Consider the following 18321-nt stretch of genomic DNA (forward strand, 5'->3'; position numbering starts at 1 on the left):
CAAACTATCAAATTTCTTTATATATATATATTTTCTTAGTTATACGTGGGCACAATATCTTTATTTTGTTTATTTATTTTTATGTGGTGCTGAAGATCGAACCCAGGGTCGCACACGAGCGAGGCGGGCGCTCTACCTCTGAGCCACAACTCCAGCCCTAAATTTCTTTTTTTTTAGTATTGTTTTTCAGTTATAAGTGGACACAATACCTTCACTTTGTTGTTTTTATTTTATTTTATTTTATTTTTTAGTTTTCAGCGGACGCAACATCTTCATTTGTATGTGGTGCTGAGGATCAAACCCAGACTGCATGCATGCCAGGCAAGCGTGATACTCCTTGAGCCACATCCCCAGCCCTTCACTTTGTTTTTATGTAGTGTCGAGATTCGAACCCAGTGCCTCACGCTTGCTAACAGTGGGGCCTGACCACAAATAAGGTAACTTTTCTTACTTCCTTAATTAGGGCAAAAAAATATTCAATTATTCCTAACTCCCTTACTCTAATTTCTATGTCAAATATGAAGATTCCCAATGGAGAAAGAAGGCACCACCTTTAGACTTATGACAGGGGCGGGGGATGTGGCTCAAGCGGTATCGTGCTCGCCTGGCATGTGTGCGGCCCGGGTTCGATCCTCAGCACCATATACAAACAAAGATGTTGTGTCCGACGAAAACTAAAAAATAAATATTAAAATAAAATTCTGTCACTCTCACTCTTTAAAAAAAAAAAAAGACTTATGACAGCGTAAGATAAAAATAGGAGTGAACTTATGTGTTAGGCAACTAGCTCCAGAAAGCTAGTTTTCGATTGTAAATTCACTATTTACAAAATAGACATGATTAGTCCCCATTATATAAATATATCAGCTCTAACCTAACTAACCAGATGTCATTTCAAATAGCTACCCTAAATAGGATCACACTCCACTATTCTCTGCTTCCTCAATTATACCCTACTATGTTCACATACTGTGCTTCTTTCAAAAATAATTTCAGAGGGCTGAGACTGTAACTCAGTGATAAAGTGCTTGTCTTGAATGTGTGAGGCACTGGGTTCAATCTTCAGCACCACAAAAATAAAGATACTGTGTGTTCATCTACAACTAAATTTATTTTTTTTAGAATTTTAATATTTGTTTTTTAGTTTTCGGCGGACATAACATCTTTGTTTGTATGTGTTTTTTTTTTTTTAAGAGAGAATGAGAGAGGAGAGAGAGAGAATTTTTAATATTTATTTTTTAGTTCTCGGCGGACACAACATCTTTGTTGGTATGTGGTGCTGAGGATCGAACCCGGGCCGCACGCATGCCAGGAGAGCGCGCTACCGCCTGAGCCACATCCCCAGCCCTACAACTAAATTAAAAAAAAATATTTCAGGGCTGAGAATATAGTTCAGTGTTTGAACACTTGCCTACCATCTGTGACGCCCTGGGTTCAGTCCCCACCACCACCACAACAGAAATGTTCTCCTTAGCCACTGTACACATGATGTCATATTCACAAAGGGAGAAGCCCATGAAGAACTACGCCCTTGTCCTTAGAGTTTCATTAGAGATCAACACTGTACTAAATATTAGAAGTTATTACTGGCTACTAATTTTTACTTCCTCAATAAGTTTAATTTGCCAAAGTATCCAGCATGTATTTTCATAGCTACTGTAAACTGAAGGTTGGCCTCCTGTATTACACAGTTTGAGTGAACAAAATTATTTGAAAGCCACCTACACCAACATGCCTGTAATCCCAACAACTTCAGGAGGCTGCAGCAAGACAATGGCAAGTTAGGACAGCCTGGGCAACTAAGCAAATCACTGCTGAAAAATAAACAAAGGGCTCAAACCACACATGTGATGGCACATAGTAATCCAAGTAATTTGGGAGGCTAAGGTAGGAGGATCACAAGTTCAAGGCCAATCTCAGCCAGTTATCAAGGCCCTCCGGAGGCGCAGCCGCGACATCGACGCGCTGCTGGCCCGCGAGCGGCGCGCGGTGCGGCGCCTGGTCAAGATCCTGCTGCTGGGCGCCGGCGAGAGCGGCAAGTCCACCTTCCTCAAGCAGATGCGCATCATTCACGGCCGCGAATTCGACCAGAAGGCTCTGCTGGAGTTCCGCGACACCATCTTCGACAACATCCTCAAGGTGAGCGGGCCCGCCCTGCCCCGCCCGCACACCTGTGTCCAGGTGGGCGCTGGTAGCGGCGGCCAGGCGCGCGCAAGCTGGGGCCACGGCCGCGCGCTTTGTCCCCCGCTCTGCGGCGCCGCCTGGCTCGCAGCGTCGTCCACTGCTCCCGCGACCAGGTACCCCTGCACGGAGTCGAGGGGGCCACTAGCCTGGGTCACCTGGGGCTCTCCTGCACGCCCCCTAGTCCCCGTCGGCCTGGTGGCTTTGCCCCTTCTCCGGTGCTTGGGGACGTTAAGAGTAGAAGCTGGCCAACTTCTGGAGACTTGGGGGCGGAGGGGTGCTTGGTGATGGAGAAAGCCCCCCCTGGACGCACCCTGGCAGGATGGAGTCCAGGGTTTCCCCTGCAGCTGCGCTGGGTGAGGGAGCTGAATTTGCCCTGCCCAGCCAGCAGCAAGCCCCGAAGAGCAGTGAAGTCTGGAGGAGAACCAGTCATCAATCTTAAGTTTTAACTTTATAGTAGGAAAATTTCAAGCATATACAAAAGTAGCGAAGATAGTAGAAAGAACTGTAGTGTACACCTCTCAGCTTCAACAGCGATCATGTCCAGGCCAGCCCAGTTCACCTATGCCCCCATGATCTCCAAGCAAATTCCAGACGTTGTACAGTGGCCATAGAAAACATAAGATCGCTCAAGATAAAGGCCTTGTTTTAAAAAAATATATATATTACCATTAATGAAAAAGGTTATTAGTAAAAGTAGTAACTCCTTAATGTTGCCAAATATCCAGTCAGTGTCCAGATTTCTTCCATTGTTGCTTTATAAGTTTTATTTGTTTGACCAGGATACAAATAAAATCCTTACATTGTGTCTTGCTCCCTTTATATCTTTGCTGTGTTTGCGGAAGGAACGGTAGAGTTGACTGTCCACTTTCCAGTGTCTCACTACTGTGAGCTCGTGTAAAAGGCCCCAGAGAAAGGAAATCTGGAGAAAACTGATGAGAAGGGGAGAGGAGAGAGTCAGTCCTGCACCTAGATTGGGTCATTTCCTTTTTGAGTTTCTTATCTATACACTTTTCATGCCCCACTCTTCAACTTTTCCCAAGTCCATTTTGGAGAAGCCAAGTTACAGGTCTGAGGAACAGTTGTCTCCAAGCAGACGTGGAGAGACATTTATCTACCAGAAAACCTGCCTGGAGACTCAATTTTATGCTACCTGAGGGAGTTTACATTTAGCAAAGGGCAGGAGAATCGAATCTGGGACATCTCTTTCACTTCACCCTGGAAGCTCCCCTCTGGCCATGGTGCCAAGATCCTGAGCCCCAGAATTCCAGGCCGGTATTCCCACTTTACATTTTTGTTACTAAAATATCTCATTTCAACACAAATAGGTCATTTGGGATTGTGATGGGAAGAAAATAATCTGAATGATAAAACATCCCTTTCCTTTTCACCTCTTTCAAAAGCCCCTCCAGTCAGGGCTCTGGCCAAACACTTGATGAACTTTAAAGAGGAGGTGCCCAGTGCAGCTCATTAGAGATCAATTGTGTGCTTCAAAAATCTCCTCATCTTCTAGGGTAAAGTGCACTTGAATATCTCTCAGAACCTGCTCTCTTAACTTCTCTTCAAAAGGCTAGTTTAATTTTTGCTGCTTTCCTAGACCTCGGAACAGGCAAATTTGGCTGGTTCACTGTCTCCTGGTTTCTTTCAGTTCAGGATGCAGGAAAAATATTCAGAAACAGAGGGCTCAAATCCAACTTGGTACCCGAAGCATATTTTAGAAAACTCAGTCTTAACCTTTTCCCAATGCATATGAATGTTAACTTTTACTCTCTTCCTTATCAAGAGAAATAAGATTTGTTAAATAATATTAAATTTTCTTTCCCAATTTGTTTTTTTTTTTTTGGAGGGGGGGAGGTGGAGATTGAATTCAGGGGCACTCAACCACTGAGCCACATCCCCAGCCCTATTTTGTCTTTTATTTAGAGACAGGGTCTCACTGAATTGCTTAGTGCCTCATTTTTGCTGAACTCGAAATCCTCCTGCCTCACTTTCCCAAGCCACTGGGATTATAGGTGTGTGCCACCGTGCCTGGCCCCAATTTGTTTCTGACTAATTGTAGTTCTATATTAAACTCATTTTATCCATTGTGAGGATTTTAAATTCTAGTTAGAAATTCATCTTTTAATTTGAAACAACAAAAAACTTTTCCTCTCCCCCATTCCCATTTTTATTTGGCCAAAATAACTTCAGAAAGAGACTTTTTAAGTAAATGGCTTTGTAGTAGCTTCAATTGTGGACATTTGAATGATACTGTTCAGAATAATATTTATAGAGGCTATTTTTAAAGCAATCTGTGCTATGCATAATGTGCCAGACCCTTTCTGTATGGCATTTAATTTTCATAACACTTTCAAATGGTATTGTCCCATTTAGCCAATAAGGAAATTGAAGATAGAGTTTTAAAATCTCAAGGTTTCGGCTATCTAATTAGCAGATGGCAGAGCTGGAAACCAAACCTGGTCTTTTTTAATCAAACTTTTAATTTTGCAATAATCAGAGTCCTGTGCAGTTGTAAGAATAACACAGAGATCCTGTATACCCTCTACCCACTTTTGCTCAATGGTAATATGTTGTAAAACTGTACTACAACACTACAACCAGAATATTGGCAATGATACAGGCAGGACCCAGACCATCACTAAAAGGCTCTCTAGTTGCCCTTTTGCAATCTCTTTTTTTATGCTCCCCTCCCAGACCCTATCAGTGACTGATATATTCTTCAATTCTATAATTTTGTTATTGGAAGAATGTTGTATGAATGGAATCTTACAGAATGTGATCTTTTAAAATCAGCTCTTATCTCTTAGCATAATTCCTTGGAGATTCAGTGCAAGTAGTTGCGTGTATCTATAGTTCTTGCCTTTGTTTAATATTTATTTTTTAGTTGTAGGTGGACACAGTATCTTTATTTTATTTTTATGTGGTGCTGAGGATCAAACCCAGTGCCTCACACATGCTAGGTGAACACTCTACCACTGAGCTACAACCCCAGCCCATCTTGCCGTTTTATTGCTGAGTCCACCATTTAACTCTTCTCCTATTGAAGGATGTTTGGGTTGTTTCCAGTTTCTATTACAAATAAATCTCCTTTAAACATTCATGTACCTACATTTATACCTACATAATTTTTCATATATCTGGGATAAATGCTCATGCATACAATTACTGGCTCATGTGGTAGTTGCACATTTAGTTTCATAAGAAACTGCCAGTTTATTTCCCAAATGATGTGCTATTTTACATTGCCATTATCAATGTATAAGAAAGCCAGTTTCTCTGCATCTTTGCCAGCATTTGGTGTCATTGTTTTTTATTTCAGTTATTTTGATAGGTGTATAATGACATCTTCTTGTAGTTTGGGGGGGCTTTTTGTTTTGTTTTGGTACCAGGGATTAAACTGAGGGGCATTCAACCACTGAGCCACATTCCCAGTCCTATTTTGTATTTAAAAAAAAAAAAAAATATATATATATATATATATATTTTTTTTTTAGTTGTAGCTGGACACAATACCTTTATTCCATTCATTTATTTTTATGTGGTGCTGAGGATCGAACCCAGCGCCCTGCGTGTGCTAGGCAAGCTTTCTATGGCTGAGCATAATCCCTATTTTGTATTTTTATTTGGAGACAGGGTCTCACTGAGTTGCTTAGCACCTCACTGTTGCTGAGGCTGGCTTTTGAACTCATGATTCTCTTGCCTTAGCCTCCAGATTCTTATAGTTTTAATTTGCATTTCTGTAATGGTTAATGATGATGAACATTTTTTCATGTGCTTATTTGCCATTCATTTATTTTCTTTGGGAAAGTGTTTCCCTGTTTTTGTCCATTTTCTTATTAGGTTGTTTGTTTTTTTATTGTTGAGTTTAGGGAATTCTTTATATATTCTAAATACTAGACCTTTGTTATAGATGATGAATTATACATATTTTCTTGCAGTCTGTGGGCTGGCATTTTATTTTTTTAACAGGCACCTTTGTAGAGCAAAATTTTTGTTTTCAATGAGGCCTAGTTTACCAATATTTTTCTTTTATAGATCATGCTTTTGACATCAAGTCTGAGAATTCTGCATAGCTCTGGATCTCAAAGATTTTTTCCTTACTTTTTTCTAAAAGTTTTGTGGTTTCACATTTTACATTTTTAGTGTGTGATCTACATTGAGTTAATTTTTGTGTAAGGTATGAGATTTAGACCAAAGTTCATTTTTTTCTGCCTGTGAATATTCAGGTGCTCAGGTACCATTTGTTGAAAAGGCCATCCTTCTATTGAATAGTTTCATGCATTTGTCAAAAACCAGGTGGGCATATTTATGTAGGTCTGTTTCTGAGTTCTCTTTTCTGTTCCATTGATCTGTATGTTCATCCTCGTGCTACTATCACATTATGTTGATTATTACATAATTCAATTTTAATATCAGATAGGGTGATTTCTCCTATTTTGTCTTTTTCAAGATCACTTTAGTTATTTCAGGGCCTGTGCCTTTTTTTTTCTGATAAATTTTAGAAATCAGCTTTGTCTGTGTCTGTTTTTTAAAACTTTGTTGGGATGCTAACAGCAATTATATTAATATGAATCAAATGAGAGAAAATTGATAGCTTTGCTAAATTAAGTCTTCCAATCCCTAAACATGGTATGCATTCATTTAAGTCTTTGATTTCTTTTATCAGCCTTTTTCACATTGCAGCATATATATTCTGTACATGATTTATTAATTTTATACCTAAGTATTTAAATATTTCTTTAAAGCAATTGTAAATGAGATTGTCCTCTTACTTTCAATTTCCACATACTCATTGTTAATGAAAACAATGTGATTGTTTTTTATATCTTGGTCTTGCATCCCATGACCTTGCTGAAAATTACATCAGAAGAGCTTTCCTGTGGATTCTTTGAACTCTACATAGACCATCATGTTAGTTTGTTAGCTACAAGTAGGGAGTTTTACTTCTTCTTCCCCAATTGGTATGAATTTTATTTCTTTTTCTTGTCTTACAGCAAAGGCTATAACTTCCAGTATTATGTTGAATAAGAGTGATTAAAGTACTGATTATCTTCTCTTTCTGATCTGATGTTGATGATTTTTGCTTTCTGTATTTTTGTCAGTCTTCATAGAAGCTTACCATTCTATTGATTTTTTTTGCCCCCAACCAAAAAGAACCAGCTTTTGATTCCATTGATTCCACCCCCGCTTCATTTCCTTGTTTTCAATTTCATTTATTTCTGTTCTTTGCTTCTTTTGTCCATTTACCTTAGATTTATTTTGTTCTCCCCACCCCTATTTTCTTGAGTTAGAGACTTAGATTACTTATTGAGATCTTTTCTCATTTCTAATATAAACATTTTAAGTGTTGCAATTTCCCCTCTCAGCACAGCTATAGCTGTGTCCACAAAATTTGAATGTTCTACTTTCATTTTTATTCAGTTTCATGGGTATTTTATTTCTTTCGAGATGTCTTCTTTGACTCATGGATTATTTATTTATAAGTGTGCTGTAGTTTACAAATGTTTGGAGATTTTTCTATTATCTTTCTATTACTAATTTCTATTACTAATTTCTAGTTTGACTCTAGTATGTTTAGAGAACACACATTGTATAATTTCAGTTCTTTGAAATTTGTCGAGGTTACTTTTATGACCCAGAATATGGTCTATCTGTCATATGTTTTGTGGTCCTATGTTGGTAAATATTCCATAGGCATTTGGGAAAAAAATATGTATTCTGTTATTTGTTGGAGTGTTCTACATATCGTCAGTTGATGCTGCTGGTTAACACGGCTGTTGACTCTGTATCCTTGATGAAATTTTGTTCAGTAGTTCTATCACTTGCTGAGGGTTGGATATGAAAGCTCCCAATTTCTTCTTTAATTCTGTCAGTGTTTATGTGGTACATAAACAATTGGGATTATTATCTACCTGATAGATTGAGCCTTTGCCATTATGTAATGTCCTCTCTTGTCTTTACAGATGTCCCTTAAATTACAATGTGATTACTCATCCTGTCAATTTGCAACTCTTTGTAAATTGAAACTGTTATAAGTCAAAATGCATTTAATACACACCTAACCTACTGAACATCCTAGCTTGGCAACACAGTACACTGTTGTGTTCAGTTTTTAATCCTGAGGACATGTGAGGCTAAGCTGGAGCTGCTGCCCAGTATCACACGTATCTTACTGCATTCTACTAGACCAGAGAAGATCAATATTAAGATATTGAAGTAGGTTTCTATGGAATGTGGATGGCTATTGCACTATGATAAAGTCAAAAAAGCTGAAACATAGTAAGTCAGGAAATCATCTATAGTAATTTTTTTTGTGCTAAAAGTGTCTTTATCAGTTATCTTCACATACCCACTTCTGGGTTTTTTTTTTAATATTTATTTTTAAATTGTAGGTGGACACATACCTTTATTTTATTTTTATGTGGTGCTGAGGATTGAACACAGTGCCCCATGCATGCTGGGCGAGTGCTCTTCCCCCGAGCCCCTCCACTTCTGTTTTTATTAATGCTTTCAGGGTGTCTGGTTTTTTCCATTCTTTTAACCTACCCATATTGTTTTGAAGTGACTTTTGTGTGGATTTTTTAATCCAATCTTCCAATTTTAATTAATTTGAATATTTAGATTATTTGCATTTAAGTTAAGGTTATTAATAATAATAATAATTATTATTAATGTGTTAGGGAATAATTTGGATTTTTTTAACATCTTTTTTTTTAAGTTGTAGATGGACATAATAGCTTTATTTATTTATCTTTATGTGGTGCTAAGGCTCAAACCCAGTGTCTCACACATACTAGGCAAGTGCAGTACCACTGATCAACAACCCCAGCCCCAATAATTTGGATTTTTGAAAATTTTTTAGAGAATCCTTTTGGGTTTTTGAAATTTTTTTATTTGTATAAATTTTTTATTCTATTGACAATAGAATGTATTATGTCCGTCTACAACTTTAAAAAAAGATATTAAAAAATATCCATGCGTACATGGAGTGTAATCTCCCATTTTGTGATTATACATGATGTGGAGTTATACTGGTTGTGTATTCATATATGAATAGGAAAGTTATGTCCAATCGTTCTATTGTCCTTCTATTCCCATTCTCCCTCCCTTCCCTTCATTCCCCTTTATCTAATCCAACGAAATTCTCTTCTTTTGGGTTTTTTTTTGTTGTTGTTGTTGTTTTTCTGTTTTGTTCTTACTTTTTTATGGGCTATCTGAACATGTTTTAGGACTCCATCTTGATTGATTTTTTTAGTATTGCATTTTGAATCAATTTCTTGGTAGTTCTAGATTTACAATATACATAGGTAACTTATCCAAGTCTCCTGACAAGGGTGTTTTACCACATTAAGTTTCCATTTAGTTTACCCTCTCCACTTTTCAAATATAAATATTTTAAGTATAAATATAAATATTTTAAATATAAATATAAAAGTGGAATATTACTAATGTCCTCTTCTTATCTTTTATATCTGCACCTCTTCTTACTCTTCTGATGGTCCTCTCTCCTTTCTGGAGTTCACAGCCTTCTGTTCTCATTCCCTTTCTGTTTAAAAAAACTGCAGCTGGCTGTTCTTTAAGAATAAGTCTGCTTGCAATAGATTCTCCAGGCTTTCTTTCATCCAAGAAACTTCTGGGAGGGGAGGGGGGATAGTAGAGGATAGGAAGGGCAGCAGAATACAACAGACACTAGTATGGCAGTATGTAAAAAAGTGGATGTGGAACCAATGTGAATCTGCAATATGTATACGGGGTAAAAATGGGAGTTCATAATCTGCTTGAATCAAATGTATGAAATTTGATATGTCAAGAGCTTTGTAATGTTTTGAACAACTAATAATAAAAAAATTTAAAAAAAAGAAACCTCTTTATTTCCCCTTCATTCATATATATATATATATTTCCCTTTATTTTATTTATTTATATATGGTGCTGAGGATTGAACTCAGGGCCTCGAATGTGCTAGGCAAGCGCTCTACCACTGAGCCACAACCCCAGTCCCTCCCTTCATTCCTAAGGGACATTTTTTTTGCCAGCTGTAGAGTTCAAGCTCTCGGTTCTTTTAGTAGTTGAAGAATGTGCCTTCCCAGTTTCAGATGAGAAGATGTTGTCATTTGATTTGGTGTCCCTCTATAAATTAATGCTTTTTTTGTTCTCTGGTTGCTTTTAAGATTTTTCCATCATCTTTAGTTTTCAGAAGTTTGATTATGATTCATCTTAGCATAGGTTTCTTTCAGATTATTCTATTTGGGGATTATACAATTTACTGAATCTGTGCCTTTATGTGTTTTGTCAAATACAGGGGATTTTTCAGGTATTTTTTCTTCAAATACTTTCTCAGTCCCACTGGTTTTCTCTTCTCCTGGAACTGATGGCTGAGCTCTTTGCTCTTTGGTTATTGACCTCCAGGTCACCAAGACTATTACCTTCTTGAGTGGGGTTGTAGCATCAGCCTCCTGCCACCTCCTAGTCATTGGGTTAGGGTCCTGTTTGAGGCCAAGGTTCAGGCCCCCAGGGCCCTGCTGACACTATTCCTGTAGGGGATTTGCTCTTCAGGCAGAGGGGGGAGTCGGATTCCTGTCTGGCCTGCCAGAACTACCTGCTGGGCCACTTGGGAGTACCAGCTGTTTCCTCAGGGCAGGAAGATGACGGAAAACCAACTTCCCTCCCCTCGAAACTTTGCTGAAACGTCAATGGGTGGCATATGTGGGGTTTTTGTTGGTGTTTGGCTGGAGCAGAGTGGGTATTTTAGACAGCTTTTTCACTGCTGTGACTAAAAGACCCGACCAGCACAATTGCAGAGGAGGAAACATTTATTTGGGGGCTCACGGCTTCAGAGGTCTCAGTCCACAGACAGCAGGCTCCATTCCTCAAGAGTGTGGCAGAGGGAAGGCGGTGACATGATGATCAGGAAGCAGAGAGGTCAGTCACTAGTTGCCAGATGCAAATATGTGCTTCAAAGCCACACCCCCAAGTCCCCTCTCCTCCAGCCACACCCTACCACTTCAGTTTCCACTCAGCTAATCCCTATGAGGGGATTAATTCACTGATTGGTTAAGACTCACAGCCCAATCATTTTTCCTGTGAACCTTCTTGCATTGTCTCACATGTGAGCTGTGGGGGACACCTCATATCCAAACCATAACAGTAGGCATTGCCAAAGGGTCTCCTGCTGTAATCCCATCTCTCCCTAGGTGCATTTGCACCTGGCTCATCTTGGGGCTCTTTTTTCCTCTGCCTCCTGTCTCTTCCAGCTGCCCTCTGCAACACCTGATTTGTGTGGGTAGGAGGTAACAGGATACCCAGGGGACTCACCAGCATGTCCTTCAAGTCCAGAGGTTCCGAGGCAGCCTACCTTCTTTCCCACATTTGCTTATTGTGTTTTCTTGATACTGTGTTTTGCAGTACTGGGGATTGAACCAGGTGCTCTGCCCAGCCATTTTATTTTATTTTAAATTTTGAGACAGGGTCTTGCTAAATTGCTGAGGCTGGTCTCGAACTTGCAATCCTTCTACCTTAGCCTTCCAAGTAGCTGGGATTACAGGCATGTGCTGTCACGCCCCATAGCCTGCCATGTTATATCCAAGATTTTTTAGGGGTGGAGATACTCCATCTTGATGGTACGGCAGTCTTATCCCCCTTGTTCTTTGATTCTAGATGTGGTGTTCTTAATCACAGGTGTGCCTGAATTTGAATATGTGATTTCTTTAACTTCATTACCTCCAACCATCCTCTGCAGTTAATTATGTGAATCTACTAGTTGCTTTGACTTGCTATAAATAGTTCCAGTAAGACTGGTTCATTCTTTTATAATCTTAAAGATGAAACTCTCTCATTTCCTTAGTGGGCTTTCCTTAAAGTTCGTGTGTTTGATATTTGGAGTTTGCTCCAAATTAATACCTCCACTTGGCACAAGCTCAAACCCAGCTTGGATTTGATTTATAGTAGTTCCATAGCCTCTTGTGTGTGATAACATGCATTACAAGAGGGTTTTGGGTTTTTCTTTTTTCTGTTTTCTTTTTTCTTTTGCAGTGCAGGGTATTGAACCCAAGGCTTCATACATGTGAGGCAAGTGCTCTACCTCTGAGCCACATCCCTACCCTTTTTTATTTTATTTGGAGATAGGGTTTCATTAAGTTGCCAAGGAGGCCTCAAACTTGTGATCCTCCTGCCTCAGTCTTCTGCGTAGCTGCACCTGGCTCAAGAACATTTTTAATGACTGAATTTCATATCCAGTTAGAAGTAAATAAGTTGTTCGAAGGTTTTTTTTATTGAATATACATAATACCATGCCCATAATTGCATTGGTATCTCTTCTAACCACTCCAACATAGTTCCACCTTATGTATATGTGTGTGTGTGTGTGTGTGTGTATTGCTGATTTTAGAAACTTCTTGAAGATTTGATTACTAGAATGGGTGGTCTCTGAAACAAAAGAATTGACAACTGAATTGTTGATACTGTTGACAATGAAATGAAAAAATTACATTCAACAAATATGCAAGGCCTTATGCTAGGCGCTAGTGGCATAAGGAGTAGTCAATGAAAAGTGCCTGTTCTCAACCCTCATCTGTTAAACTGGAGAGACAGTTGCACAAATATACTTAACATAGAGTGTGAATGTACACCCTGTAAGCACCACTATGGAAGTAGTGAGTTGGTGGGAGAACAGGGAAGATTAACACTGGCTGAGGAAGCTGAAAGGCCTTGTCCAGGAGGTGTGATTTGAGCTGGCTTTGGAAGGCTCTACAAGATTTCAACAGGTATAGTAGGATTCACAAATGAGACCATCTCAGTGCTACAGAAGTCTACCAGTGAAATTGGTTTTGTGATTGTTGTTTATTTTCATTTATTTATTTATTTATTTATTGGGGGTGCTGGTGCTTGAACCCAGGGGTGTTTTACCACTAAGCTATACCTCCAGTCCTTTTTATCTAATTTGGAACAAGGTCTCACTAAGTTGCTCAGGCTGGCCTCAAACTTGATCCACCTGCCTCAACCTCCTGAGTTGTTGAGATTACAGAAGTACACCACCACACTCAGATATCAATGAAGAAAACTCTAACAGGGAAAAATATTAAAAGGAGACTCAGCACAGGAGCTACATGGAATTTCCTAGTCAACGCAACTGGTCAGATTGTGGTAGATTTTGACATACCCTGTATTCATCACATTCTAGCTAAAAGCTGTGGGTTTGATCCCTGGAAAATTCATGTATATACACATCATTCCAAGGGGTTTTCTGAATGCCCTAAGTTCCAAGAGTGGGCCTACAAGTGGTCTAGGAACTACTTTATTATTAAGAACTTTTATTGTAGAATAGTTAAGATTAAGCTAACTTTTTGGAAGTTTCTTTTTCTTTTACTTTTTGGGTTTTTTTTTTTTTGTTTTGTTTTGTTTTGTTTTTTTAGAATTTTGTTGTTTTTGTGTTTAAGACTTTGAAGATGCCAACATTGCTGATTTGCATTTTTTGGTTTTTGGTTTTCGTATTTTGTTGTTGGGTTTTGTTTTGTTTGTTTGTACCAGGAGTGAACCCAGGGGCGCTTAACCACTGAGCCACATTCTCAGCCCTTTCTTTTAATTTTACAATCAGGGTCTCACTGAGAGTTGCTGAAGCTGGCTTTGAACTTGTGATCCCCCTGCCTCAGCCTCCAAGGCTGCTGGTCATATAGGTGTGAGCCACCATGCCCAGTTGCTAATTTGTGTTTTTAAGCACTTTGCAACTCTTGCCTGCAAGATTCTGCATGTCTTGGGCTCACAAAGTACTGCTTGGGACTCAGTGCTGCAGTGGGTTTGCGTGAGAGCAGAAGCACAAAGCTGCTTCTGGGGTCTGGAGCACAGTTGAGTTTTTATTGCCTTGTTGGAAAATTTCATTTAAGTAAGCAAATTTACTTTTACACTGGGAAACACATGGTTGGTTTTTTAGTAATGCCCGAAACCAAAAACATCTTTTTCCATCAGTTGAGAGACATACAGACACACCCCTCTGGCCATTGTTGAGATTCAGAGCCCTAAATGCCCTCTAGCTTCCAAGTTTACATTGTAACCAATCATGTCAGGGAGCAGTTTTTGGCCTTTAGTCACCTGTAGTGTGATATTTGGAACATAGCTGCTAGATGCTGAACAAGGTTCTGTTGACAGCTCATAATCATTTTGTTGTTACATAGTTGAGAGTGGGTCCATGGATGGTATCATTTTTTTAAATGTAGCTGAAGATTTAAACTTGAGGCTCATCTAGAGATGTAATTATAGGGCTATCTTCAAATCCAAGAAACTTATATAGTGTAATAGACCTGGTACTTTGCTTAAGAGACAGGCTGGTTCAATTTATTCTGTAGCTATTATTATTTATTTGTATTCAAACAATGAATCTGAGTCTTCTTTCCTCTTGTATCAAATGGCTGGACAAAGCTACATAGTGTCAACTGTCCTTTAAGGGAAAGCAGAGTGTAAAGTTTCTGACCCTTGCAATAGTTTTTCTGTATGTTTATTTTGCCAGTTAAGATATTTGTCTTGAAGAGCCAGGTGTGATAAGGCACTTGTAAACCCAGCTACTCAGGAGCAGAGACAGGAGGATCCATGAAGCCCACAAGTTCAAGACCAGCCTGGGCAACACAGCGAGACATCTCTTTTGTTGTTGTTGTTGTTGGAACTGGGGTAGGGGGATGTGGCTTAGTACTAAAGCATGTGCTTAGCATGGGTGAGGCCTGGGTTTTATCCCCAGCACCACAAAAGAAAAGAACTGTGTGTGTCTACTTCAGGATTGAATGTTCAGGTATGCCCAGGGACATTGGTTTTGAGAATAGAAGGCATAACTTGCCCTCTGCATAGTTTGTCTGTTGGAAGTGCCCATGCCTCTGTGTTGATTTCATGAATCAGCTGGTTTGCAACTTGAACTTCGGATATGCAGCATTCATATGGCAGTAAAGGGACAGTCCTTACTCCTGGGAGGGTTTGTGAGCAGGAAGATGTAGACAGAGAGCAGCACGTGGGTTGTTATGGAGTCCAGGGGAATTAGTCCCCGACCCTTGCTGATGCCCACTGAATAGCATCTTTGTCTAGATTTTGGCATCTATTTTACTATCTGGTCTAAAGCTTCAGCCCTGTTGCATCAGACCACTAACCTTAGTATCACTGAAGTGAGCCAGTGCTGTAGGCATTAGGTAATCAAATGACTGTGGGAACTGAGTTGAGTAGAACCAGAAGCTGAGGAGACACTCATGTGCAAATAATTTGGATTTTGTTGTCATTATCCTGAGGAAGTATTCCCATGACTGTGCACTGTGGCTGTACCAAGCCCTCCAGTTTCTGTTTGGAACAGACAGGTGGGTTCCTGCTGTGATCAGGAAGGGCCAGGTGGATGTGGAGGAAGACCTTCCCTATCACTCAGAGCTCTGTATGTGTGCAGCCTGAGTGGAAGAGACACTTCCTCCTCTCCTGGAGCTTCCTCTCCTAGACAGCTCCTTTGGGACCAGAAGCCCAACAGAGGAGGGCAACGTGGTGGGGTGAAGCATCACTGGTTATACCACTGGGAGGACAGGGAGCCCTTGCCTGGCTGTAAATGTGCCTATTGGATGTGTGATTAGATTCTCCTGGCTATGCTAGCAGCATCCAGGGCCAGTCCCAGGTTCAGACTGCTGAGGAATCTCTACAGGACAGCTCAGTGCTGGGAGTTGGTCAAAGTGCGCATGCCTCCACAGTCACTGACAAAGCTCCAAGTGACACAGTTGCATTAATTTTCAGGGGAAAATATTGTTCATCTTTGTAGACAAGATACACAGTATTCCAAGCCAAAGACTTGACATTAACCAAGGAAGGAAAGGGAGTTGTTATTTAAAGCCTCACCTTAACTTCTGACTAGCTGCTGACTAACTTAGAGGGACTAGCCGCTGCAGACATTTTTTTTGCAATTTCTGTAATACTTATTAGCAGAATTTATTTCTTTTTTTAGTTTTTTAGAGGTCCTAGAAATGGAACCCAGGGTCTCATGCATACTAGGCAAGTACTCTACAACTGAGCTATACTTCAGCCCCCCCATTAATAGGATTTTAAAAAATCTATGTACTCCATTTTAAAACTAATTAATTAATTATTGCTATGGGGATTGATCCTAGGGGTGCCCCACCACTGAGCTACATCCCCAACTCTTTATTTTTTATTCTGAGACAAATCCTTGATAAATTGTCCAAACTGGTATCAAGCTTGCAATCCTCCTGCCTCTACCTCCCAAGTTGCTGGGATTGTGGGCATGTGCCACCACACCCACCCTCATACTCAGTTTTTACCTACAATTCTTAGCACACACAAGGTGACTAGTAACTGTTTATATTTTTGTGGCCACTTAGATGTTTTTCCTTCAAGGCAATGAAGTTCCATAATTTTAGTTTGAGGATGGGGAAAGGAAATGTTTTTTCCCAGGGTTCTGATGACTTGATGAGATAGACATAAGTCAAAAAGCATTAACCTTGCAGAGTAATGTGGAACAAGACAAGAAACTTCCTAGGAGATTAGCAAGTTGAAATTGAGAAATAGAAATCTGGTCATTTACCTTCTTATCAGTACGTGTTTGGTATGACTATAAAGCAGTGAAACTATTTTTAAACAAACAAACCAGGACCACCAGAACATACTAGTTAGAGCAGATGTGTCATTAAAGGAAATAACCCAGGGAAGCCAAGTCACCCACTGCCTATTAAGTGTCCATGTGCAGACAGACACTTCTGAGACTTCAGGAAAGGCAGCCGGCCAGTGGGAGGGAAACCGCCCCATGTAGGGAGAGTGCGTTTTGAGAGTACCTTGCCTGTTACTGCATTTGACCCTGGGAGTAACCCTGCCAGGATAGGCAGGGGCCCTCCACTGATTGGGGTAAGATTCTTTATCTTCCCGGCCTCCTGTGTCCTGGACAGGAATTTCAGCTGCCTGGATTCTCCTGCCTTCTCTCACCATCCCTCTGCCCCTGTGCTCAGGGAAGGAGGAGCAACTTGGTAGTCTAGTGTGTTCGGGAGGAGAATGTGAGCAGGCAGGGCTTAGCACCCTCTTCAAAGCCACCCTGCCCCCGGGAGTGTGCCGTATTCCTGCACCAGCCGCAGGGCCCCCGGCCTGTGTTGCCAGCAGTGCTAGTGAGCAAGCCCTACTTGGCTGCACATCTGAAACCAAGCTCTGTAGTCAGAAAGCCAGCGTTTTGATCTCCATCTATCTGACACCTGTTTTGATTTGCCCCCGCCCCCCCCCCCCCCGGAGCTGGAGTAGAAAGGGGGCAGGAGTAGAAAGGAGACTCATGTGAGGCTGGATGCACACTACAGCCAAGGATGGAGAGAGACGATTCTAGTGCGGTGGTACCTCTTGACCTCGGACTTCCTGAACATTCTCTCCAACACCCTCTGATCTGGGGAGAAGTAGACCCAGGATCTGGAATATAAGCCCAGGGAAAAGTTAGAAGGGGACCTCAGAAGTAAAGGACCATGTCAGGCTGAAACTGCACCATCTCCAGAGCCCTGGGCTGGAGCCAGGCTCAGGGGCTAGGGAGTGAGCTTGAGGTCTAGGTCACCAAATAGAACTTCACTGAGCTCAGACCAGGTTTCAGCTGTTGTTCACCTCTTCAAACATGCTTTGAAAGCAACCTCTGTCTGTCACATTCCAGTTCTGACCTGAGAAGAAAATAGGTAGAAGTGGTATCAGGGAGATTGACCTGGAGAACTGCTGAGAAAAGTTCTCAGCGCTTGGAGAACTAAGCTTGAGAAAGTTTTAAAGAAATGAAATGGTAGCTCTGAAGTACTGTAGCCAAATTAGTAGTGGTGTTGGGGAACAACATGAAAAAGGCAAATACAAAACCAAATCTGAAAAAAAGCCAAACTGTGAGATAGAAGCATTGCTCAAAAGTGCTTGATATCATGCAACATTACCAAGCATATAGATTCTATGAAACAAAAGCTTCAGGATATGATCAAGAATAGCTGAGATAAAAAGGAGATTTGCACAGTTAATGAGATAAGTTAAAAATCCAGATAACACCATTATAGATCTCATATGTATTAAAAACAGAAAGGAAGATAAGCTACCACAGAAAAGTAAATTAATGGTGTGTGGGATTGTGCCCCAATCCCACTCAGCATTGGTGTCCCCACAGTTGTAGAGCCAGGA

At 40.4% G+C, this 18321-nt stretch overlaps 1 protein-coding gene across 1 annotated transcript in view; it reads left to right on the forward strand.

The window, feature by feature from the left end:
• Window positions 1-1731: 1731 nt before the first annotated feature.
• The window catches only part of LOC308651222 (guanine nucleotide-binding protein subunit alpha-12-like), a gene marked incomplete at its 5' end in the record, with an annotated part of 101849 nt that continues 85259 nt past the window's right edge, over window positions 1732-18321 (forward strand). The window contains 2 exons of the mRNA XM_081298174.1: window positions 1732-1737; window positions 1921-2139. Coding sequence (XP_081154300.1) covers window positions 1732-1737; window positions 1921-2139 — 225 coding nt within the window. The remainder of the gene's footprint in view (window positions 1738-1920; window positions 2140-18321) is intronic.

The sequence above is a fragment of the Spermophilus citellus genome, assembly GCF_964194105.1.
Source record: "Spermophilus citellus genome assembly, chromosome: 6".
NCBI lineage: Eukaryota > Metazoa > Chordata > Mammalia > Rodentia > Sciuridae > Spermophilus > Spermophilus citellus.